This window comes from Acanthisitta chloris, unplaced genomic scaffold (genome assembly GCF_000695815.1).
Source record: "Acanthisitta chloris isolate BGI_N310 unplaced genomic scaffold, ASM69581v1 scaffold11142, whole genome shotgun sequence".
Taxonomy (NCBI): Eukaryota; Metazoa; Chordata; class Aves; order Passeriformes; family Acanthisittidae; genus Acanthisitta; species Acanthisitta chloris.
In genome coordinates, this window is record NW_008659928.1 from 17577 (window position 1) to 43237 (window position 25661).

Sequence of the window (25661 nt, forward strand, 5' to 3'; positions counted from 1 at the left end):
ACACAGAGAGAACAAGCTGCCACACCACAGCTTCTGTGCTCCTAAAAAGGGGAAAAGCATCACTTCTGTGCTGGCAAGATCAATTTTACATGTACCCACTTTGGGAACATGAGGCACTGGAGGAGGGAAGTCTACTGAGAAAAAGAACAAGCATGTGGTGTGGGTAATGACTGAAGCTCTGGAGAACTGAGTGTGTGGCCAACTCCACCACGGGTTTCATGCATGGCCCTAAGCAAGTCTCACTGCTCAGTATTCTTTGTCAATGGTACATAATAAATACCCCAGTCCCAAAAGGAAAAACCAAGTGCCATTCCTTTTTTGAACAGTAATTGTTTTCGTACATGTTTTTAATGTGTCTTATAGCACTGAAGCTGCAGAATGCAAAAATGGCAATTATTTTGGAGTTTATATGTACCCTGTGTAACTTTCCCATAGGAAGGGCACTGTGTATGTGTAGCTCTGCTTGGGAGTTGCTTTTTTGCAATTGAATTGTATGTTTTTAAATGAAATCTTTACTTACAGAATCTGGTTCAAGTGTTCAGTAAAGCATTGCTCTATAGTGCTTTGCTGATGAGGACACAGTCTAAGAAGTTCCAAAATTAATCTGTGGGATGTGAACAGAAAATTAATATTGTTGTTTGTTTGCATCAGAGAGATGTTGGTACTTATCAGCATCTAAGAGTGTTGTGAAGATGTGTTGTTTGATGGCTCTGAAGAGCTCTAAAACATGAGGCTTTCTACTAAAAGTACTGACAGCTTTGGTACACACTGGTTTCCCTTGCCAGTGGTAGTCCTGTGCTCTGTTCTTTTGTGATTTCTCCTACCATGAAGTGTGTAAAGACAGTGCTCCTTCAGCAAGCCCTCTTTGACTTTGTGGGTTGGACATCCTGGGAGACTGGTGGCTGTTAGCTGCCTGGTTGTAGTTTATGACTGCTGATAGCATGCTACAAGCATGACAGCACAGATCTCCTGAGTCAGGAGACCTGCTTACTGTATTAAATAGGATGCTGTCTGTTTTGATGTTCTTCTGGGAGCATTCCTGTGCTGAAGTGCTGAGTTTGAGTGTCTCTTAAAAACTCCTACCTGGGAAGAATCAATTTGTCTGTGTACAAGCTGCCAGTTCCTGGGTACTCTGCCCCTTCCTGATGCCTGTCTCTGATCCCAGTGCCTGGCTTGTTTGTGTGCCTCCTGATCAATGTCAGCTGTCCTGATTGTGAATCCGTGTTTCTCTCCCTGTCCTGATGCAGATGGAGGCAGCTATGACGTTGTCAATGATGCATCCAGCCCCGCGGCAGGGGACTGCTGTGCTCAGAGCTCTGCCCGGCACAACTGGGAAATGAACTACCAAGAGGCAGCCATCTACCTCCAGGTGAGCCCTGCTGCCTGCTGCATTGTGTGGAAAATGGACTGCAGGAACTGTGGTGGTTCTTGGTTCAAAGAGCTTCCATTTTGAGGTTAAAAACTGTGTGCTTTGCAAAGGATTCTGTTTGAAGAGTGGGGCGATGTTGAAGGCACCTCCAGATGGGCTCTGGGAAGTCATTTGGGAGCAACTGAACAAGCTTCCCATCTCTCCCAGTGTCAAGGACTGCAGTGGTTGAGGGATTCAGCATATGTTCAGTTCTGTCATCTTGCCGTGGAGAATTCTGTAGCTGGTCATAAATGGCAGTGTTCAAAGTTAGCCTGGATGAGACCTTGAACATTCTGGTCTAGTGGAGAGGTGTCTCTGCCCATGGCAGGGGGTTGGCACTAGATGATCTGTAAGGTTCATTCCAACCCCTAAACTTCTATGATCCTATGATCATTTCATCTCTTAGTCGCTCCAGGGTGAATGGTTACTGCTCTCCTGGGGACATCTCATGTTTTGGAAATGCAGGTCCTGGGATGTTTGTTTAGCATCAGTCAAGCCCTGCAGGTCATATAAGGTGCAAGAGAAGATAGAGGTCTTGATTTCTACAGGAAGAAAGCATCTTGGGATTGGGATCAGCCCAGGAGTGAAATGTATAGGATTCAAAACGGAAAAAAACAGCAAACAAGCAAACCCCAACCATGCTCCAGTTACAGGAAACACCATCCTTACTTCAACAAAGGGATCAAGTTTTTCAGATCACTGTACAGTTTGACGTGGTGAATTAGCCACCAAAACTGAGCTTCTCCCAGAGCTGTCCAGTCTGAAAAGGTTGCTGGTTCCCTTACTGTCTGTCCTTCCTCCTCATTGTTCCCTTTCAGAGCTCTATGTGGCAGCTTGAGGTGCTTTGGACCCAGTTAGGTTTTTTGCTTAATGAGTGAGAGGTTTTTTTGCAAGATGAGAGAAACCATTTGTTCCTCCCGGCTCTGACCCCACAGGACTGAGAAATCTCACTTCTCAGATATTTTAAACTCTGTGAGCTTGAACCTTGGCAATACTGGAGCTTTGTGGTAGGCTGGAGCAGCCCTGGCAATAGAATGGTGTCTCCAGCCCCTCATAGGCTTTTGTTTAAACTCCTGATTATTGGAGCAGCTCTGCAAAGGGTCATTGGGCTGCTGCAGCTCTGATGGTAATGGACACAGCAGGCCTGGCCCTTCAGATGCAGATTGTTCTTGCTGCTGCCTTGACCAGTGGCCACAATAACACTGTCCTTGAAACGAAGCTGAATCACTTAAAGGGCCTGCAGAGTGTTCATGTGAGCAGTAGCTGCAGGCAAGTGCTGTGTCTGGATAAGAGGGCTTTGCTGTCCAGCCACGTTTGGAATTGCTTGGCTACCAAGAGGCAGGATTTAGACTATTTTTCATTCTGCAAGTGTGTTTTGCCAGGCGTGAATGCGAGTGCCCTGCTGGTCCCAGCCTGGGCTCGCTTGGGGGGGCTGGCGGTCGATGGAGCTCACTGCTGGGTTCTGTCCCACTCACAATCTGCCTCACTGACCCAGCAGTGTTTGTTCTGAAGCACAATGTGAGCTGGGGTAAATGAGAAACGTTTGAAACCCTCTCCTGAATGAGTCTGGAGAATACTTCACTTCCTAAAGGAGAGTTTCCTGACCTCATTATCCATTTGCAATCAGTTATTCTGCTTTGATAGTAATAGCTGACTGTCCTTACAGTAATTGCTTGCCTGGAAAGATGTTAATTTAAAAACAAACCTACTACTTCTTCTGCATCTGTGTGTCCCAGCTGGGGAAAAACGATCTCTTGTGATGGTTCCCAAGAGGCAGCAAGTTTCCTGTGAGTTGCTAAAACCATTGCCTCGAGAAAGAGAAGAAGCTGTTGGGTGGTTTTGCATGAAAACCCTCTAAATTCTCCCCAAACTAAGTTTCATCCTAGAGGTAAAAATTGTGACAATGTACCTGTTTAAAAATCAGTTGTAGGCAAAATGTTAAGATGGAGTATCTGACCTTTTAATGTTAATTAAGCTTTCTAGTTAAGAGGGAATGACAAATCAGCATAGAGACTTGTTAATTTTTTATGGAGTCTGTCTCACATTCCTGAAGCAGGAAACACTGTGTGTACTCCAGTGTTTTCTCCCAGGACATTTTACAAAGCCAAGATAAGGAGGAGCAACTGTCAGCCAGGTGCCCTGGAGCTTATCTGGATGTTTTGGTGTTCTGTCCTGGAGAAGTTTAATCAAATAAGTCTGTAAACATGTGGAAGCAGTTGCAAGTAAATGAAGTACTATGTCTATGTTGGGATGTTGACTAAAGTTTCTCTGCCTGCCTTTATAAACTCTTCCAGCTCTCTTCCTCATGGTGAAAGGGCTCAAGGGTGTCTGAAGCAGGGGTTTGTGGATATTAATAAGTTTCATTACTGAGATATGCTTATCAACAGAAGGGGATGTCCCCTGTGTGTAGAGTTCATTCCTCAATAAACAGATCAACAGCAGGCTCTAAGTGGGAATAGTCTGTTGGGAATCATATCTAATCCTTATAAAACTCTGTGTTCTTCATGTGGAAACTGTTATAGTGCTGAGAGTCACTAATGCTCTTCTCTTCTTTATTCCTTCTGCCCTAGGAAGGAGAAAATAATGATAAGTTCTTCACTCACCCCAAAAATGCCAAAGCACTCGCTGCCTACCTCTTTGCACACAACCACCTTTTCTACCTAATGGAGCTGAGCACAGCACTGCTGCTCCTGTTGCTGTCTCTCTGCGAGGCACCAGCGGTTCCTATGCTCCGCCTGGGCATCTTTGTAAGTACTTTGGGGCAAAATGAAGAAGTGTTTGCTTTGCAGCGTGGGTAAGAGGAAAAAGAAGGCTTATCAGAGAAAGGAAGGAGGGGGCAGTAAGAGGAATAAACCCACCTGGCTTGTCCTGCGATTGCCTTGTCAGCAGATAGGCCAACCAGCAAAACTTCCTTTTTCTATCTGATCTGCACAGACCACAGCAAAAGTGACACTTATTTCATATTATCAATTTGTGCAGTTCTTAAATTTTGTGACAGAAGTGTGTGGTTTTCCTTGAGATAACTGAGTAATGTGTGCTTTGACAGGGTGTTTTAAAGTCATTTTCAGGGTTGGTACCATTACCTCAGCACCACCACTGGTTCCTGGAACACAGATCTCAGCCTGGGACAGGCTGCTAAACCTTCTCCTGTCCTCTCCTCCCAGTGTTGTGAGGATTCTTTAATGAGTGTGTGAATAACATGGAGTTTTATGTCCAACCTTCACAAAGTGAGGTTGAGAGAAGGGTTACACAAGGTGGTGTGCACTGTTGTCAGTTCACAGCCACTTCATGAGGTTCTGCTGTCAGGCACAGTGTGAAGAGCTGCTGTTGCTTATGAGAGAATCTGCAGCTGCTTGTGAAGCTGTTGGTGGTACCCTAAGACTATTCCAGGGATCTGGAATGGCCCTGACAACCCTGGGGTCAAAGTGCTCCTCAAAATGAGGATGCACAACTCAGTTTGGGTTTTAAGTCGTCACTAAAGCTGATGTTTTAAGAAAATACTGTCATCTTCTTTGTGATGTGTTTTACATCTTCCAGCGGAGAAGGGGCCCTTTGGCTATTGTCAAACTCACCTGCTTCATGTAAAAGGAGGGACAGAAGTGTGGCCTCTGCTGTGCTGCTGTTTGTAATCAAACCTGTGTTGTGCCAGGTCCATGCAACCCTGGAGCTCTTCGCGTTAATCGTGGTCGTCTTTGAGCTCTCGATGAAGATGAGGTGGCTGGGCTTCCATACCTTCATCAGGCACAAAAGGACTATGGTAAAGGTAAGTTGTCTGTTGGATTGTAAATGCCTCTCCTTCAAGAACCAAAGAACCAGAGTCAGAATTGGCCTGCACTGCAGCAGAGATGACATAGCCGTGTATCCCAGCTGCCAAATGATTCATGTGAGATCTCTCAGGGACACCTCCCATCCTTAGAGTGTCCAAATAAACAGGTGGTCAGTCAGAGCTTTGCCTTTCCCAAAAGGAGACTGCAGCTGTGCCTCTCATTACACCCCTCTCTTGCAGACTTGTGTGCTGTTTGTGCAGTTCATAGAGGCCATCGTGGTGTTGGTGCGCCAGACCTCGCACGTCCGGATCACCAGGGCCCTGCGCTGCATCTTCCTGGTGGACTGCCGCTACTGTGGGGCTGTCAGAAGGTGATGCTCAGCTGGCTGGGTGTTCTGCTGTCATGCCTGGGGCTGGGCTGGATGAAAAGCACTCTGATCCTGCAAGGCATCCCAGGAAAATCAGTGTCTTTCACATGGGCATTTCAGAGCATGGAGATCTTTTCACTGTGTCTGAAGTGTACCCGTTGTGGTGCTCTGGATGTGCTCACACAGTGCTTGGGTGGCTATATAAACCACCTCAGAGAGCCCAACACGTGCATGTGGCTGCATTGTCTCTGCTCCTTGGTTTGCCTGTGAACTGCACAGTGAATCACAGAGCAAAGTCTTTAGTCTGGAGAAGCAGAGTTGACAGGGTGACATCAGTATTGTTTGCAGTACCTGAGAGCTGACTGCAAAGGACAGATGGGTAGCTTGGAAACCATCTGAATTTAGTAAGCTTTCTACTTTTAATCCTTGGAGGGAGTGGGAAGAAGGCCTTCAAGTATAGTGTGGTGACGGTTGAGGTTTTTTTCCCCTGACAACCTGGAGGAGTAAATGTGCAACTTCTAGTTTATTAATGTTTTCTTGTTTTTCAGAAATCTGCGGCAGATCTTCCAGTCCCTCCCACCATTTATTGACATTCTTCTCCTCCTGCTTTTCTTCATGGTGATTTTTGCTATCCTTGGTAAGTTGTATTTATGGAAGGTGAAGTGATGTTCTTAACCAGTTATTGTCCAAAACCAACACTAACAGCCTGGAGAAATAGAAAGCTGATCAGATTCAGAGTCTTGCCAGGATCTTCCATTTATCCCATTTCATCCGCAGTCATCTGGAAGGCATAGTTAAAGATCCAAAAAATCTGGAAACTGTGTTTTTGAGACAGAGGTCCTTTTGACCTCTACCAGAGCACAGTCAGTATTGTGTGTTTTCAAGTTCTCCTTCCATCAACTGTTCTTCAATCTTGTCAGTTTAGTCTACACCCCCACAAATGCACATGTCTGCAGTGTACCTGCTGCAGTCCAAACCATCCCCTGAAAGTTTGTTTTCTAAAGGATCAGTGAAATGCCAATACATCTCTTGGCAAATCTCTATGGAGAAGGCCTTCCAGATGCTCTTGTCTTCATGGTGTCAAAGAGGACTTAGTGTGACCTTCTCTTTGGAAACTGAGACTTGCTATTCTATGGCTTGACATTAAACAGACTATTTTTGTTTGTTCTCTCCCCCTTTCTCCTTTCTCTCCTCCTCTCCCTTCTGTGCTGCTTCTCTAGGTTTTTATTTGTTTTCTCCTAACCACTCGGATCCGGTGAGTATCCTGGTTTCTTCAGCTGCAGCTCTAGTCCCATTTGGCATCGTTGAGACTCAAACATTACAGTGTAGACATAGTTTGTTCTGTCTGATGCTCAGGAGGCCAAATGCCACCTGGTCCAAGGCTGCCTGGCAGTGTCACCCTGCTTTATCCTCTACTGGTAAGGAAGGCTCTGCAGGGAGCTTCCTCAGAGACAGGGTGTCCCAAAGGGAACACTCACAGAGTTGTTCCTTGTTCTTGATGTCTTAATCCAGTCAAGTGAGCCACCTGCCACTGTCTCCGTGGGAGGAAGGTGTCTGGATGAAAGCTCAGCTGCTTCCATGGCCACAGTCATGTCCAGCAGCCAGAGTTCCTTCTGCTCCCCAGTCTGTGGCTTGCTGGGAGTGACTACTACCACAGTGTGTAGATGAGCTTTTGTTTTAACCCTTCACATGCCATCTCTCAGGGAGCTTTAGAAACAACCAGTGCTGAAGTACCTTTCCCTAGGGAGGGAATCGGGGAACTGTAGAAGGGCCTGTATCCAAGCAGGTGGATGGGTTGGTTTTTGAATCAAATGTCCCTATGAAATTCTGCTTGAGTTTTGTCATGGGAGTTTTTTCTTTCAGTACTTCAACACCTTGGAGAACAGCCTTGTGAATCTCTTCGTGCTTTTGACCACTTCAAAGTAAGTTCATGCTCTTCTAGCTCAGTCTTTCCCTTTGACCCAAAGTCTGGCAGAGCCAAGAGTTTATCTGGAGGAATGCTCTGTTTCCAAGTGTAACCCCTTTTCTCTGCATGAGAGAGAGATTTTCAGAGTCAGCCTGCATGGGAAGAAGTGGTATTTCATTTTGCGTTAGGGCACTGTGACCTCAGCTGCAGAGTTATCTCTAAAGACTCAGACTGCTTCATCACTGAGAGGGCAATAAGGGGGGAAACAGCTTCATTAGGCCCTGGTCCAGGAAGGGAAAGTTTCTATTTGTGCTCCTTTGTCAGCCAGCAGTTTGCTATTATGAAGTAACTTCTTATTCCTGTTCTTCAGTTCACCTATCTGTTAGGAAACTGGGGTAACAACAGAGGGTAAATATTGATCTGCTGTCAGGGAGAGCTCTAAGGATTAGGAAATCAGTAAAGGATGGAATAAATCTGAGGTGGCAACACTTAACACTGAGGCTGTACTGCTGCTGTTGCTAAGTATCAAAGCACAACCCTTAGCCACAAATCCTGTTTGGTATTTGGGATGTGCAAGGAATGTGCTTTCCATATTTATGATTTTCAGCATACCTCCATGTTGTTGCTGCTCATTGGTGGGCACAGAGTTCTGTGTCATCAGCAACCACATTTTGCAGAAATGTGCAGATCTTGGGATGGGAGTTTATAGACACACACCAGTGCCTCTTGCCTATGGGGTGGGAAGTGTAACATGAGCTCTTTGGTGCTTAAACCTATGTCCTTTTGGCTGCAGTTTCCCTGATGTGATGATGCCATCTTATGCCCGGAACCCCTGGTCCTGTGTCTTCTTCATTGTGTATCTCTCCATTGAACTGTACTTCATCATGAACTTGGTGAGTCCCCAGCAAAGCACTTGACTTCTCTATGCCTGAATTTGGAGCTCATTTCCCAACAGAGTCTGCCCCATTCCCCAAACTGCTCTGTAATAATCTCAGACCCTTTGGCAGAATAGAAATGGCAGCTTTGCTACAGATAGGCCTCTTTAATGTTTAACCATGAGGGATTGAACTAAATCACAGCAAACCAAATGATAAGAGCATCTTTCCACTTCTCTCACATTAATATCGTGCTTGGAGTGACATACTCAGTTGCATGAAATTTATTGTCCTTCTCTGTCTTAATTATTTATCATAAAATGGCATTTTATTATCTGGGCTTGCCTGAAATACTTTGTAAATCAGTTTGAAGAGGATGGAATTACTCAGTGTGGCAGGAGTTGAGTGCTGATCACTGCAGTGTGTGAGCACAGCTGCTGTGCTGGCTCTGCTTCTTGCAGCACCTAGGGCAGGGCCAAGGCCAACTCAGGAGAGGGTGTGGGTGGTGGAAAAGGGCTTGCCAAAGGAGTTGAGGAATTCTGGAACCCAAGGTGAGTGATTCAATGCTTGTGATGAGCTTGGATTTCACTGCTTCTGTCCTAGATGAGGAGGATTAGCTTAGACATGTGTTAGCCAAAGCTCCAGTGGAAGGGTGAGTGCAGAGAGTAGCCCTCAGAATCTGCTTTCCAGAAACAGATCAGGATGCTTTTAATAAACCTTCTGATACTGTTGTCTGTTGGCATGTGTGTGGTTTAGCCTTAGCTCTTCAAACCCACTGGTGAGTGCTGGGAGGCCAGAAATATCTGGACCTCCTCCAAAAGGTGGATCAGTGTGTGTGCAATGGGCTTGGGGATCCCTTTGTGGGATCCCTTACACCAACAGGCCCTTGCTGACTCCGTTCTGCCTCAGTCAGTGAAAAACAATGCCTCTCATTGCCTCCTGAGATGGGGGGTTCCTAGAGAAGAGAAGGTTGTGTGGAAATCTCATAGCAACCTGCCAGGATCTGAAGGGGTTCCAGGGAAGCTGCAGAGGGACTCTTTGTTAGGAACTGGAGTGATACGACAAGGAGTAGAGTAATGGGATTGCAAGAGGGTAATTTAGTTTAAATATTAGGAAGGAATCTTTTCCTGTGAGGGTGGTGAGACACTGGCACAGGTTGCCCAGGGAGGCTGTGGCTACCCCAACCCTGGCAGTGTTCAAAGCCAGGTTGGCTAAAGCCTTGAGCAACCTGATCTGGTGGGAGGTGTCCCTGCCCAGGGCAGGGGGTTGGGGCTGGATGATCTCTAAGCTCCATAATTTAGTTTAAATATTAGGAAGGAATCTTTTCCTGTGAGGGTGGTGAGACACTGGCACAGGTTGCCCAGGGAGGCTGTGGCTACCCCAACCCTGGCAGTGTTCAAAGCCAGGTTGGCTAAAGCCTTGAGCAACCTGATCTGGTGGGAGGTGTCCCTGCCCAGGGCAGGGGGTTGGGGCTGGATGATCTCTAAGCTCCATCCCAACCCCATGACATTCTATGATGCTGCCTGTTTGGGAAGCTTTTGCTCAGGTATCTACAGAGTATAAGACTCAAACCACAACTTTCTCTCCTGTCTCGTCTCTCAGCTTCTTGCTGTTGTGTTTGACACCTTCAATGACATCGAGAAGAGGAAGTTTAAGTCGCTGCTGCTGCACAAGCGCACGGCCATCCAGCACGCGTATCGCCTGCTGGTCACCAAGCAGGTACCACTCACAGCACCCCTGGGCTGCAAGGTTTAAAGGGCTTGTTCCAAAAAAGGTGATTTATATCTGTTCACTCTGATCACACTCACCAGGAGCTGCTGGGTTTTTAATTCATGTAACTTGTTCATATCTGTTTCCAGAGAAAAACCAGAGTACTTGGAATTTCAGCCCCATGTGAGGTCATGGAGGTGGCTTGATATAATAAGGGAAATTTGTTCTGGAGTGCATGTGGTGGTTGATTTCTCGCTGATTCAATCTGGGCCACTTCAGGACTTGCTTCTTAAGCACCAGTACTGAGAGAAGGGGTGGGTCATACAAGTGAAGATATGGTACAGTACTAGATTCTACACAAGTAAATGGTACAGAAACAGAAGTAATTCACCTGCAAATATGGTTTAGTGGTTTAGGGGTTACAGTGGTAGTGCTGAGTGGACAGTTGACTTGATCTTAAAGGTCTCTTCTAACCTTGATGATTCTGTGATTCTACAAACAAGTTTTACAGGGACAAGCAGTTAGGGGAGAAGGTTGATTACTTGCTTAACTTGTGGAGCAGCAAGAGAAATAAGGCCCAAAAATAACTAACCCACTTCTAGTAGATTGGTTGGTGTTTAGTGCACATAGCTGATAAGTCTTTAAAAAGTGCCATAGTGGGATCTGTTAGGCTGTCTGCTAATTTCCCAAGAAGGTGGATAGAACTCTGCTTGGGGTGTCTCCTAGGACAATTCTTAGGTGATGGTGCAACAGGGAACAGTTCTGCATTTGCTGGAAGGACTGATTGCCAGGAGAGCTTTCTGATCTCTGTGCCCTGGGATAAGTTTGGTAGGTTAAAGTAATAGCTTAGGGTACTTTGGGGGCTCAGTTATAATGTAGGAAATCCTGCTTCAAACAAATCCAGAGTGAGAATTAAATGCCCTAGCCTCTGTGTGTTCCTGCCTGATGTCACTGCTCATGCCAACACTCCTTTGTTTCTAGAGGCCGTCTGGAATTTCCTTCAAGCACTTCGAAGGGCTGCTGCGGTTCTACAAGCCCCGGATGTGTGCCAGGGAGAGATATCTCACCTTCAAAGCACTGAATCAGAGCAATACTCCTTTAGTCAGGTAGGATGGTGCTCCAGCTGCACCCAGAGCAGGGAGGTTGCTCCAATCCGTGAAGCTGGGCTGTGCTTCAGAGAGGATGGCTGGGTTTATGGTATGAATGTTATCTGGGATGTGGGAATAGAGCTCTGCCATTGAAAGGATTTGTTCTGGGAAGCAGTGAGCTTGGAGGGGTGTGTACTCTGAGAGCTGAGGTTTTCCTTCGGAGGTGATGGGGTTCGTGCGTGCCCTCTTGTGGATACAGCGCTGTGCTGGCACTTGCAGGCAGGATCTGCTTCCCACTCCCCTGCCAGAAGAGGACCCAGAAATTGGGGAACAGCAGCCTGTGAGGAGCGTTTCAGCACACAGCGCAGCCTCGCAGCTTAACAAGTTTTGCTTTTCTCCAGCAGCTGGCTGTCCCCCCCCAGGGTTTTGTTAATTAAAATCTGGTTCTGCTGGTGCTTTCAGGACTGCCATCCTCTGTGTTATGAGGCAGAGAATTGCCATTCTGTTGGGTGGGTGCAGCTAACTCCAGCCAAGAAGGAAGCAGAGGGAATTAGAGCAGGAGACCTTCTTTTCTTTTTCTTTGTTCTGGCCACAGACAGGCTCAGAGTGAGTCCTCCATGAAACTGGTGCCAATGCTTCTCCTTAAAGTCAAGTGTCAGAGAGATGTATTGAAAATGGCATGGGAGAAAGACTGAGTTCTCAAATTTAGGCACCTAATGAAACCAGTAAGAATCTGAGAAGTTCAGCATCCTCACTTTCAGACACCTAAAAGCTGTTACAGACCTGACCCCAAGCACCTAGACAGGCACTCATGTTCCATGAGTTTCTTTGCTTTCATGTCCTTTTCAAACTTCATTGTTACCTTGAAAAGAAAATGTACAAAGATGTTAGACAAGGACTATACAAGTAATTAAGACAGTCCAAGATTTCTTCAAGAAGAGTAGTGCAATCTCTGTCCCTTGGAGTTGGCATCTAAACCTCAGGTCTTTCCTCTTAGTGATAAAATTATGGAGTTCTGTAGAGTCTTGAGTTTTCTCTAAGGGCTGAAGCATTACAGAAAGCAGATTCTGGCTATTGTCAGTCAGGAACCTTTGGACAGACTGGGAAGAGGTCAGTGTTGAGTTCTGTCAGCTGTGGCTGCAGTTCTAATAAGGAGTTAATAACTTCCAGGAACTCCCTACTGGTGATACCTGACAAGGACAATTAAGGATTGAGTCAACTCCAAGGCTCTGATGAGATGTTTCTTTCTGTTTTTCAGTCTAAAGGAATTTTACAATTTCTATGAAGTTGTTGGCTTAAAATGGAAGGTAAGTCTTACTGGGTGGAGGAGAGGGGAAGTGTGTATGGGAGGGAGAGCAAAGGAGGCCAGTGGTTAGAACAAGCTGGGTAAGAAACAAAGGCAATCTGAAAGAGGCAGATGATGAGGATTAGGTGGGTCTCCATCCCTGCCCTTTTCTTTGTATGGATGTAGCACTGAACTGCTGCTGATTGTGGCTGTTCTGCTTCCAGGCAAAACGAAACCGTGAGCACTGGTTTGATGACCTTCCACGGACAGCATTCCTTATTTTTAAAGGTAACAGGCTGTGTTTTCATGACAGCATGTGCTCAGCTAACAGGAAGAACATTTCGTTACAAAGACAGGGCACTGTGACGGGACTTTCTCTTATGTCCCTGGTAACCAGTTGAGGGGGAAGGCCTACTAACCAACTCTGTGTGCATTCGGAGCCTCCAAGGCCAGAGCCTTGTATTCAGAGTCTCCAGAGAAGATTTCTGCCATGTAAATATTCCCTGTGCTCACACCCAAACCCTGGCTTCCTGGAAGTAAGAGACTTCTTGGCAGAAGCTGTGTAGTGAACCAGCCCCTGAGGTCTTGGAGGGCTGTATTCCTTTTTCAGCACAGAGGTTGGGTGGGGATTTATGATTGCTGAATCCAGAAGAGTTTCTAGAGTTTCTTTGTATCCCATACAGCAGTGATTGTGGAGTTTTCACAAAAGCTGTTAGGCTTCCTGGTCCTAAGATGTGGTTGCAGCACCTGTACAGGTCCTTGGGAAGGGGAAAAGGTCCGAAACACCCATCAGTGTAACCTGATTGCCAGTGTGATTTAGCTCTCATGTCCTAAGTTTCTTGACTGAATGTAGCCATTCAGAATTCAAGAATTTACTTCAGTTCTTTTGAGGTGTTGTGTGCTCACGGGGAACAGCTAACACTATCTTGATCCAAGCACACAGCTGCCACAGGACCCCTGCACAGCTCTGCTGATGCTCCCAACCCTCCTAGACAACATATCATGGACAGTGCTTCAGCAGCTGTATTTGCCTCCATCCACACCCCAGAACAAGTATACAGAAACAACAAAACGCACTTCAGGGGTTAAGGATAGTGAATTCATTGCAGCTAAAGTCTAAAGGATATATGAACTTGGTCCCAAGAAGTAAAAACTAATTATCTGCCAATCTGTTTAGCTTCTGTGCTGAGGATTGGTATGAAAAATGCCTCTAGGGAGAAGATAGAGGAATCTGTGTATGGAGGATCATGTAAACATTTGTTTTGCCGTACTTTCCTTCATGCAGGCATCAACATCCTTGTGAAGTCCCGTGTGTTCCAGTACACTATGTGTAAGTACAAGTAATGAGCTGTCTCTGTTCACATGGCTCTGGCATGCTGTGTCTGCCAGCCCTCCAAAGACTTGGTGTGGTGGGGCCTGGGCTGTGGGCTGAGGCTCATGTACAAATTCTGGAGTTTGCTGGAGATGGAGGGAACTGCTTGCTTATACCAACCACTGCCACAGCCTGGACTCAGCTCTTGCTCTGAAGAGTCTCCCTGGTTCACTAACCAACACATCTGTGGGTCTGGTGCTGTAGGAGTCAGCCTGTTGTATTTAGGTAGGTTAATGCTCATATCTCCCAAGCCTTGGGGTTTTTATCTTGCAGCTGAAGGATGTTGGGTGAGGAACTGCCTTGCTAGTCAACCACATTCTGTTTGCACTCAGGGAGGTGCAAGCGTCCTCGCTGCTGGAGGGATTGCTTGGCAACTGTACTGCCTGTGAGAATGAGTCTGTGCTCCTGTTCTCCAGAGGAGAAAGAGTGCTTCCTTGTGGTGCTACCTGCTGTGCTCTAAATGATCTCCTACTCAGTAATTTGGGGTTTTTTGAATGTTGGAGAAGTCTTTTTGCAAACTGAGATGCTACACTGAAGAGGGTGAGGTGGAGGGAGGATATCTGAGGGAAATGAAGTCCTGGAGCACCTTCAGATTTCAATGCTGGGGAGCAGTGATAGATCCAAGTGGAAAAGCCTTTTGTCCTGCACTGTTGGAGACCCAGCTGATCTCAAGATCTTGTTCCAGAACTAGGAGGAAGCTGAAATACACAGCTAATAACGTGGCAGAATATAAGATAATTATGATTAAAAATGATTGATCATTATTCAGACTAGTGTTTTGTTTCCTCCTAAGATAAAGGCACTGCATCTGTTGAAGGCCTGGGAAAAGTCAGGGTGGAAGTCTCTTCCAATTGATAAGTTCAGTTAGTTTATTGAATTGGAACAAATGACATTGCCACTTATCCTGTACTGTACCTTTTAGTTTTCCAGAGAAATGGATGTCCTCTGACCCAGAAGTGGTTTTATTATGGGTTTTTACTTTGTTTTCCAGATACTGTGGTGGCTGTGAATGGAATTTGGATTCTTGTTGAAACCTTTATGCTGCAAGGTAGGAAACATCACAGCTTGTTTCTTGCCTGTGGATGCTGAGGGGTTGAAGAAAGGGAAGGCTAAAGAAAGCTGTTCTTGTGTCTTGCAGGAGGGAATTTCTTCTCCAGAAACGTCCCATGGAGCTACATAGTCTTCCTCACAAGTAAGCTGATGCCTCCCAGCAGTGTTGTGTGCTTTCATGAGTAGCTGAGAGGGGAATTGAAGTTATAACTCAGCCACAGGTGTGAAGCCTCTATCCAGAACAATGCTGTGCCTGGCAGGAATTGTCAGCATCCAGAGAGCCCCACGTGGGCACTGCTGCACTGTCCCACAGCTCCCTGTGCCACACTGTCTGGGAGCCTCTTACCTCTGCTGCAGCTCTGCAAAAGCTGCTGTGTGACTCCTAAGGCTGACTTTAGCCCTGAGAGCAGAGAAGCCTCGTTTGTCAGGCACAGCATGTGGAGTGCTAAGCTTTCCAGACTTGTAATGGCTCTGTGGGAAATTGCTCATGTTCCTCTGTGCTGCACCAGCTATTCCAGGAGGTATTCCCAGCTCTGATCTGATTGCAGCTGCGATCTGGCTCTCTGCCACACACAGCAAGGCAGGCCTGGTGGAGCACAGAGTGCAGGGACATGCTGAGGAGACTGAAAGGAGTGGATGAGCTACTTGACATGCTGAGATTTCTAACTGAATATCATCCCCTGCATGAACATGTACCTTAGTCTTCCTTTCCAGCCCAGGTATAAACATCTTCATGTGCTGGTTCACTGCACAATTCCCTTCCCTTTTGTCAGTGTCTCTTACTCAAAGAGAAACAAAGTATAGCTCCACTGAATCGAAATACTGTCTAGTAGTGCAGCAGAAGGTTCTCTGGGAGGTTGATACCTCTTATTTGACTGTTGGATAGATCTAGTGCTTCCCTGGCCATTAGTCTTTAAAGCACTTGTTACAGAAGTTTGAAAGCAGAGGTACTCTGCAATTCCTCTTTTCACAAGGATGTTGTCATCCAGCTCTTCTCTTTGCTTCTCTCCCAGTCCCCCCTCCTTGGAACCTGAAAAGAAAGATTTTGGGATGATGTACAGGGCATCATCTTGTTATGATGGTGTTCTTTAACCTACAGGCCCCATGCAGTGCTGCTAGGACACAGGGTGAAAGTATAGGATTCTTCCTTGAAAGGATCTCTCCCTGCAGGTCACAGGTAGGCTATGGGATGTGGATATGTTCCACTGAGATAAAAGGAAATAAACAGGCAGGACTGAATTCCCTACAATACTTTCTGACCTTTCCTATAGGGTCTTGTCCCTCAACATTTATAGCATGTTAGCCAGCTAAGTGTTTGGTAGACTGTGCTGGAGAGAAATCACCACAAATACAGGAAAATATGTTGATTTGGAGGGGACATGTCTCTCTGGCATCTCACTGAGAATAAGGAGGATGTTTGGGGAGCTGTTAAAGCTCTGTTGAGAAGTCCTGTACTAAAACCACCACACACCCATGAGGACAAACCTTCACATGAGCCCTCTCTGTGATGCTGCTCATTCCTGACCGTGGCTGTGTCCTTGTCTTACAGTCTATGGTGTGGAGCTGCTCCTGAAGACCACTGGGCTGGGGCCTGTGGAGTACCTGTCCTCAGGATGGAATCTGTAAGTGCACACTCATGCTTTTGGGTTACATAGACCAACTTCTGAGATGAGTTTTTAAGCCTGTAGATAAGGCCATCAGCAGGTTATTATCATTCTGCCCTTGGTCTCGTGCATCTCGTTTGGCTGGAGCAGCACCAATACCTCTTCTCTGCAGAAACACTAGTGATAAATCATTGCCCTTATTTTATTTTATTTTATTTTTCTTTCCAGCTTTGACTTCTCAGTCACCCTGTTTGCATTTTTGGGGCTCATGGCACTGGCATTTAACATGGAGCCATTCTACTTCATTGTGGTCCTGCGACCCCTCCAGCTGCTGAGGTGAGGTGGGAAGGCTGAGGGGGGAATCCACAGAGCAGGTGGGAGAAAACAGGCAGGCTTGTTTTCCATCAATCCCATTGGGGACCAAGCTCCTTACCAGGAGAGGGCAAGGATTGCTCTGTGGGTATGTGACCATGGCAAACAGGAATTGCGTGGGGTAATGAGATTAGCCAGAGTTATCAAAATGAATGATAACAAAAACTTGGGATGGGATATGAAACCCTGTGCTTTGGAGCTTAAGCTGATCTCTAATAGAGATCAAGGGATTTACTGGGGGCAGATTATCCTGTGTCTGCCTTCGTGGGGTTCTTACACCTCCTCTAAATTGTCTGATGCTGTTCAGAGAAAAGCTCTTCTGTCAGGGTGAGACGGTCTGAGCCAGTTTAATAATTTCCATTGAATTACCAGAAATTACAGTTTTCAAAGGATGCTGCTTTCTAGGGTGAAGTGCAGCCCTGCTCTGACTGCATCTCACACTTTAAGCAAGACCATGGCCTGTAACCTCTCTGCAGCTCAGTGAGCTGGGGCTGATTAACCCTCTCATTTCGAGGTACATTCACCTTCACAAACGCCTTGAGAGCCATAGGAGGAAGGGATTTGAGGCCAAATGTTTTGTTAAAAACAAGCTAATGTAATTTAGCTCTTCAGTGAGGATTTAAAGAACACTTTATGACACTCAAGGGGGAAAAAAAATAATGTTTTCCCTGTTCCTCCCCTGCCAAAGCCTGTGTTTGGCAGCTGTGTTTCTCTGTAAAGGCTGATGGAGTTGCCAAATCTTAAATTAGCAGGCACAATGTAGTTTTCTTTCATCAGTTTTTATTGGGTCATGGGGGAAACACAGAAAAGCTTGTGTCTGAGGGAAGGAGGAATGAATCCTGACCCTGTACACAGGACTAGTTTGAAGGATTTAAATAGCTGTTTATGCATTGTGCTGTGTAAAAAGACATAGACTTCTTTTCTTGAGACCCTCAATCCTATAAACACTTAGCTGAATGTGTCGTAAACATTCAGATGGGACAGTAGGACATTGTTAGGTGAGCAGAGACCCCTTGAGCAAGAGCAGAACCTGTGAGTTTGGTGTTAGGAAACCTTATTGACCTGGGAGGTACAGAAAGTTGGGATTCTCCCTTTAACTGTTCCCCCCAACACCAGGAAAGCTGCAGTGTATGAGTAACTCCTGACCTCTCCTTTCAGGCTATTTAAATTGAAGAAACGCTACAGAAACGTCCTGGACACAATGTTTGAGTTGTTTCCCCGCATGGCCAGGTACCAACTTCTTCTCTGTGGGTGATGGTGGGGAGAGGGCAGTGAAGGTTTAGTGTCCAGGGCTGGGGTCAGGATAAGGCCCTGTCAAACCTGCTAAAGGGTTTTATGCTCTGATCTGTCAGTAGGTTATTACTGATTTTTCACTGTGCTGCAGTGGAGTGTTAATCTTCCAGTTTCTTGGAGCAGTAGATGATAAGCAGCACTCCAGCACCCTGGGCCTCCTCCCACTTTTGTGTTAGGAGGATAACTAAGAGTCAATGCTTGTTTCAATTTTTCTCCCCCATCCCAGCTCTTGCTAAGAGGGGAGACACATTTGGGAGGAACATTGGCACAAATATACTCAGCCCCAGATGTTTCCCTGTCCTCAGTAGAGCTACTTGAGAGCATTATTGAAAGGTGGGGCAAAGTAACTTGGTGTTTTAGTGGGGCATCCTCGGCCCTGATTGCCTTGCAGGAGGTCTGAGCAGAGTGTGTTGGCTAGAGAGCTCTGCTCTTGGCACATTCCCTGCATCCAAGGATGTGGAGAGGGCAGAAACAGTGTGTGGTGTTCTTTAATAAAGAAACTGTGGAGAGACATTTGTTTAACAGAAAAGGACAGACTGGGAGGGATTCCAGGCTACTCTTTAGTTTCTCTCTTCAGCGAGTGGCAAGCTCCTTGTCCAAGGACTTACTGAATGAGAGTGGGCAAAGAACTGCAGAGCCACAGCAGCAGGGAGGGTGGCCTGGGGTTTTCAGTGCTGCTTCCCATCCGTTGGAAATTCCTTCCAGAGCAACCAGCCTGGGATTTTGTGTTTCTCTGCCTTAGAAACTCTTCAGTAGCACAGTACTCTTTCTGTTTTTGTCTCCAGCCTGGGTTTAACCCTGCTGATCTTCTACTATTGCTTTGCCATTGTTGGCATGGAGTTCTTTGCTGGCGTGGTCTACCCAAACTGCTGCAAGTGAGTACCCCAAATCCATCCCCCCCAGCAGTGGTTTTGGTGCTCAGCCAGCAGCAGTGAGCTCTGGCAGCTCTATTTCCCCGTGGAAAAGGGGCCAGAGGGGTTGAATGGGGTTTTGTAGCTAAGGCAACAGGTGGCAAAAATCCAGGAGACACTTCACATCTTTTGTCCCATCCCTGGAAGTGTTTAAGGCCAGGCTGGACAGGGCTCTGAACAACCTGGTCTAGTGGGAGGTGTCCCTGTGCATTGTAGAGGGCTTAGCAGTAGATGATCTTTAAGGTCCCTTCCCGCCTCAATCATTCTATGTTTCTGTGGTGCCAAAATTGCTTGTCCAGGGGTATTAGATATTCAGACCTCCCTTTGTATCAAGATAAATTCACCTGTTCTTGAAAGCTAAGCTGTTCTATGCTCCTTTCATCTTAAATGATGGCAGACCAAGCTTTAAGGATGTGAGCCAAGGAGTCTAACTCGAACTCTCAGTTTCTCTGGTATAATATTTGCCGAATATTTACAAATGCTCCATGTGCTCCTTGGGCTTGTGCTGAGCTGTGAAGGAGAATGGTTTTCTTTCAGAGGAAAACGCAAGTGTTGGCCAGAGGTAGAAACTGCCATCCTGCTCAATACCTTCTAGGGGCTTTGGTATTTATAACCCTTGAGATTTTCCTTGCTTTTCCAGTCTCTGCTGATTCTTTGTCCTGGTTTCTCCAACCAGCACAAGCACCGTTGCAGATTCCTACCGCTGGGTGAATCACACAGTTGGCAACAAGACAGTTGTGGAGGAAGGTTACTACTATCTCAACAACTTTGACAACATTTTGAACAGCTTTGGTAAGGGCACTTTATCCATAGCAAAGACTATTCTGTGTTCCTGCAAAGTGGGATGGCTCTGTAATGCTGTAATGCTCCTGTGAGCATGGGACTCTCCCAGGGAGTGCTACTAATGCACCTCAAACACTCAGCATCTTGCTCTTTCTGTCTGGAGAACTCCAGCTGACTAATTGTGCCATGACCGTTTTGCAAGGTAAGCAGATGTCTCTTAAAAGCCAGCATGAAGTCATCAGATCTGTTCTGGCTGATGTGATGAGATCAGACCAGACTTCCAAAGGTGTTTAAGGAGGGCTTTAAGTCACTGCCCTTCTAAAGAACCAACAGTGATACTGATACATTTCATTAAACCCACTGATGGAGAACAATTTGAATGTGTTGATTACTCTCCATGATTTTTCTTAATGTGTGAGCATAATGCTTATCTCCTGGAGATTTCAGAGGTCTCCATGCTCTCTGGTGAAGAAAGTCAAGTCTGCTTATGATTCCTTTAAGAAATACAGATGAAGCCATGCTGCAGGTTCTGTGGGTTTGATCCCCTTGGTCTGAAGTCATTGCAGTGGTGAGAGTCTGTGTTCTGACTCCAGATTTACTGGCTGTATTGAAACTTTGGTGCCTAAAAATCACTGTAAAATGGGTCAGGATGGATCAAGCAACTCTCTGTATGTTTTCTCTCTTTTGTACAGTCACATTGTTTGAGCTGACAGTTGTCAATGACTGGTACATCATCATGGTGAGTGAACCTCAGCTGCCCTGTGTGTCCAGACAGCAGAGACTCTGCCAGTTCAGCTAGATCTTCCACACCACCACTGCTTTCTTCCCATGGTGATTGGAATGGGCCCAACATTGTCACTTCTTGTTGCCGGACACCTTTTGGTCCTGATTGTTGGGTGGCATTTGACCTCTGGCATGCTGCTGGGCTCATTTTCTTGTGAGCCTTCAGGCCAGATTTTAGTCTGGACAAATGAAGTCACTCTGTGTTCCAGCTTGTCACCCTGATGTCCAATCTGTGTTCTCATGGCATAATGGCTCTCACAACTACAAACTTTGAATATTCTGTGTGTTTGCATGTAGGAGCCTCAGTTTTTAGCTTGAGGGACAGCTTAGCTCCGAGGACCAGTTGGGGCATTGAGCATTGCACAGGCAATACCTGAGGCCAACTGGAACCACAAATGAGAGAGTGTCTCTGCTGCTTTATGCCTGTTGGCAAGCAGCTAACAGTGACTCTCCCTTCTTTTGTGCACTGCTGACTTCTTCCCTCCCCTCTTTAGGAAGGGGTGACATCCCAAACTACTCACTGGAGCCGTCTTTACTTCATGATCTTCTATATTGTGACCATGGTAGGTGTCTGGACATGCTTCATGTATCAGCTAGTAGGGATGAGGAGGGGAGGTTTTACTGTGTTCCAGAGGAAGCTTCCATCCCTGCATGAGGACAGCTTTTCTCTTCTACATAAACATCTTCCAGAAACAGGTCTAAGTCCACATCACTTGCAGAAACTTGAATTTCTGTGCACTGACAAAGCTGATGCTGCACAGGTCTGAGCCTGGGATAGGGACCAGAGCACCACAGGAGTTCTGTTCTGTCCCCATTGAGGTTGACTTTTAGCAGTTTCCTCACAGGGGGATGTGTGACATGTGTGGCCCCTCTGCCATGGGGGAACACGGAGTTGAAGCACAGACCAAATGCTCAGTGTCTCATTGAATTGGGCTGGAAGAAGGCCCCAGCAGCAGCCTCCTGATCCTCTTCTGTTCATGTCCTCTCCCAGGTGGTGATGACAATCATCGTGGCTTTTATTTTGGATGCTTTTGTCTTCCGCATGAACTACACTCGGAAGAACCAAGATTCAGAAGGTCAGAACTCAGGGCTGGGTGACCTACAATGTTGTGTCTTCTCTCCCTGGTGCCTTATGTCTGGAGCAGAAAATGGGATTGGCCAGTAGAGACAGATATTTTTGTGTGGTTATTTGCCAGCAAAGAAATAGATGATTTGTGGGTTTTACATTACTGATGAGCTTGATGTTTTTAAAAGTTGAGAGAATAGTTTGGGCCAGAAAGTTTGCTGGCCCTACACACTAGTTAACTTCTTCCCTGCCTTCTTGGGGGGACAGGGACATAGATGTTCTAGTTACAAAGGCAGGTACAGACTGTGCCTGACCTCTGGCTTAGTCCTGTGTGCTTTAAGCTTTGCCTTCCAGGGTTATCAGAGCAGCTAATGATGCAATGCTCATCTTGAAGACTTTTTTTCTGGTTTTTGTCTCTCCAGAAGATAATGGCATTGTGCTAGAGAAGGAGATCTCCAAGGAGGAAGTGGTTGGCATAATCGAGCTGTACAAGAGGAATTCAGCTGCCGCAGAAACAGCTCAGCTGCAGAAGATCGTTTTGCAGATGGACAAATATGGGGTAAGAGGAAATACTGCAAGTTCTCAGCACCAGGGGAGGGAGGTGTGCCAGGGCCACAAATGCCTTTTGCTGATTGAAAACAGAAAGTGCATGTGCATTTGTGGTGTTGAGAGCTGAGCTACTGGAAGGACTCTGCAGCATCACAAATTGTTGCTGCTCTAGAAAAGGAGCAGCTGAGTTTCCCCAGCTCTTTGAACAGCCTTGACTGTGCTGGCTCCTCCCTGTTGTCTGCAAACTTCCCTTAGAGCTGACTGGAAAAAGGTATATTTATTTTTCATCTGAGGAAGCAATAGTCTTGTAATTCTCCTGCCTCTCTTTCTCTCTGTGCCATCATGCACTTTGGCTTGTACAGTGCTGGAGCATTATGCAGCAATATGATGGTATCGATTCCAGGTCCTTCTTTCTCCATGGCACTGCAGGATGAACAATTGGGAAAATGAGCTCTTATCTCAGAACTGTTGTCTCATGCATCTGAGAAGAGCTTAAGTGGTTTTAATAATAGCCGTTAGATTCCTGTATCACCATGGCAAAGGGCAGGTGTTGCAGCCTCTCAGGTGACCTTTATTTGCTTTGGTTGGCTTGGTAGTTACAGGCTGAGCCCTTGTTGACAGACAGAACTCAGAATAGAGATGGAGATACTGGTCAGAAGCAAATTTCAAGACCATGAAGGAGGAGGTCATCCACAGCCTTGCAGTGATGATGCCAGACCTGAGGTTTCTTTTGCTGCTCAATCCTATTCGTATAATTCATGTGACTTCAGTTCTCTGCTTACATGATTTCAGGGGTCCAGCCCAATGTAGCAAATGCTGTGATCTAGGCAAGTGGGACCTGAAATTGTTCTTAGATGAGATGTTAATGGGAAGCTTGGGTTCCCGCCTTGTTCCAGGCACTGATACCATATTCATCTGGCTAAATTAAGCACCACGGACAGACAAATCTTATCTGAGCTACATCACTATCTGTAGTCTTTGGGGATCTGCTCAGCATGATTTGTCTTGGCTGCAGTTGCTGTCTGCATTTGTTTAGGTGATGTGCAGCACCTAAAATGCCTTTTCTCCATGACAAAAAGGAGTCCAGAATAGCCTGAGTGGATGATGGGTGTCCACATGAACGATACCTGAAGTTCCAGTACTGATCCTATGAGCTGCTCAGTGACTGATTAATGTCTTTTTTTGTTGGTTTTTTTTTTTCCTCCTCCTTCCCCCAACACTGTAGCAAATGTCAACCGTGTTTCTGGGACGCAGATCAAGGACCAAGAGTGATTTGAGTATGAAGATGTATGAGGAGGAGATACAGGTATGTGGGCCTGAACTGGAGATATCAGCAAGTCTCTGTGGTGAGCAGAACATTGCCTAGAATAACAAACCATCCTTTTAAACACTGGAGACTGCCTTCCTCCGAGAACCAGGCTGTGAGAAGGCTAGGAATCTATGAATTCTAGCTCAGATAGATCTATTCTTGCACTGAGGGCCTTTGGTAAACCACAGAGCATGTCAGAGCCTCCTCAGTGGGTCCAGGTGCTCAGCTGTGCAGGTGAGTCAGCCAAGTCACCCCATGCTTGGTGACTGCGTAGGCATCTCAGTTGGCTGAGCTTACCTGAGCTCCCCAGCTGTCTGCTGGGGCTGTGAGCACATGCGTGGTGCTGCCTGGGGCTTGACTGCTGAGCACAGGGTTGTTAAACCTCTGGAATGTGGTTATGTTTGGGCTTAGGCGTGTCTGTCTGACACAGAAGCCAAGGGTTCTCCCAGGCAGTGCATAATGTGGGCACTGCTGCCTGGTTTGCCTCCAGAATAGCTGCCTGAGCTGTGGGAAACAAATAGACAGCTGATTATCTAGATTGTATAGCACCTTCCTGCTAGTGCCCTCCATGATCAGGAGCTGTCTGCCATGGATTTGGGCAGTGTCCTGCCAAAGGTAGTTGAAGGTCATGGGCTAATGTAATGATTAGTACTGAAAGAATTAATCTTGTAACCATTTGAATCTGTCCTTTGTCCCTGGGACAAGACAGCCTGGGGTTGTCTTCAGTCTCCCTAAGGAAAATGAACATGTTTACCATGGAGCTGGGTGATCTGCAGAGAATCTCCCTGCCTGATCTGCTTGTCTCTGATTCAGGGATGTGACATACTGTAACACCCTGGGTGCTGCCCAGGATGAGGAGCAGCTCTGCGAATCCCAAACATCATGGGGACATCGATCCTAGAGCCCTAGACACTCAGGAGGGATGTCCTGAGAGAGGGATGTTTCCTTGCTTTGGTTTGCTTGCTGCATCCATCACATTCATGCTGCAGTCAGCTGGGTTGTTCCAGGAGTTTAGACTGTAACCAGGGCTCTGGAAAGAGCCCTCTATGCCTGAACAAATGTGCCCTCACATGGCAGAGTGACTGAAGGCTCTTCAGGGGTTATGAGGCCAATGTGGGGCAGAGCCTGATCCCTGTGTGTTTGATCTCCGGTTGCAGGAATGGTATGAGGAGCACTCCAGAAAAGAGGAATCGCAGACACCATTGCAGGAGCCTGCATCTGCTTCCACCAGCTCTCTGAAGCCCCTGAACCTCCGACAACGCTCCCAGACTGTCATTTAGGCCTAGCTGACGCGAGCCGCCTTCTATGCAATAACCTAGAGTATTCCTTCACAGCGTATATTTTGGGAAGATGTATATAGATCTGTCAGTGTTTTAGGGTTCGAATCTCTTCCCCAGCAGTGGGTGAAAACCCAGAGGGGACTCTGTGTAAGGATGCTACACACAGGTGGAGCATGTTGGCCATGCTCAGCACAGAGTGAACATCTCAGACAGAGCAGAGACCTTGTCCCTCTGAGCCACTTCCCAGGCTGCAGCCTGCTGCTTGTCTTACCACTAACAGACCTTGGGGAAAGGGATGTGTAATCCATTAACAGCAGGGAATTTGCCAGAGCCACCTGCTTAATATTAAAACTTTGGCCCTTTTTGAAGATCCCTTTTGCTTAAAGGGTACCATAAACCTAGGAATAAAAGATCAGGGAATGAGTTTTTCTTCTCCGCCTTCCCTATGCAAAGAAAGGGGAGGTGGTGTGAAATCTCAGCACTTTTGGAAGAGCAGACTGCCTTCCCCCTCCTTTTTAGCACACCTAGATGCACTCCCTGTAGTCGCTCCAGCTCTGATTATTGAATTTAGCTGTCCTTGAACAGTTCTGAGGCAGAACGGAGGGCCAGCACCTCATCATGTTATGACCATAGGTGGGACAGGAGTTTAGGGACATGAACCCTGTCTCTGCTGTAACTATCCAGTATCTGCATTGCTGCTGGTCAGTCCTGCCCATGGCACTGCCTGGGGTTGGGGTCACCTCTGCAAACCCCAAATCTCCTGTCCCTGTTCAGGGAGGAGGATTCTGCAGCATGACATGGCTGTTGGCCTCTGCCACTTGGCCACCTGCTCTGCAAAGGGCAAACCTCTGGCTGGTCCTTAGCTCAGATCAATGACTAGGAG

At 46.6% G+C, this 25661-nt stretch overlaps 1 protein-coding gene across 1 annotated transcript in view; it reads left to right on the forward strand.

Annotated features, from left to right (window-relative positions):
• TPCN1 (two pore segment channel 1) overlaps positions 1-24778 on the forward strand; it is a 41800-nt gene extending 17022 nt beyond the window's left edge. The window contains exons 2-27 of the mRNA XM_009069608.1: positions 1248-1369; positions 3979-4155; positions 5058-5171; positions 5415-5545; positions 6091-6179; positions 6763-6797; positions 7406-7464; positions 8242-8341; positions 9926-10042; positions 11015-11139; positions 12380-12428; positions 12631-12694; positions 13692-13736; positions 14770-14826; positions 14917-14970; positions 16378-16450; positions 16661-16768; positions 17963-18034; positions 18883-18972; positions 19685-19800; positions 20484-20530; positions 21069-21137; positions 21566-21650; positions 22063-22199; positions 23415-23495; positions 24656-24778. Coding sequence (XP_009067856.1) covers positions 1248-1369; positions 3979-4155; positions 5058-5171; positions 5415-5545; positions 6091-6179; positions 6763-6797; positions 7406-7464; positions 8242-8341; positions 9926-10042; positions 11015-11139; positions 12380-12428; positions 12631-12694; positions 13692-13736; positions 14770-14826; positions 14917-14970; positions 16378-16450; positions 16661-16768; positions 17963-18034; positions 18883-18972; positions 19685-19800; positions 20484-20530; positions 21069-21137; positions 21566-21650; positions 22063-22199; positions 23415-23495; positions 24656-24778 — 2339 coding nt within the window. The remainder of the gene's footprint in view (positions 1-1247; positions 1370-3978; positions 4156-5057; positions 5172-5414; positions 5546-6090; positions 6180-6762; positions 6798-7405; positions 7465-8241; positions 8342-9925; positions 10043-11014; positions 11140-12379; positions 12429-12630; positions 12695-13691; positions 13737-14769; positions 14827-14916; positions 14971-16377; positions 16451-16660; positions 16769-17962; positions 18035-18882; positions 18973-19684; positions 19801-20483; positions 20531-21068; positions 21138-21565; positions 21651-22062; positions 22200-23414; positions 23496-24655) is intronic.
• The last annotated feature ends 883 nt before the right edge of the window (positions 24779-25661 follow it).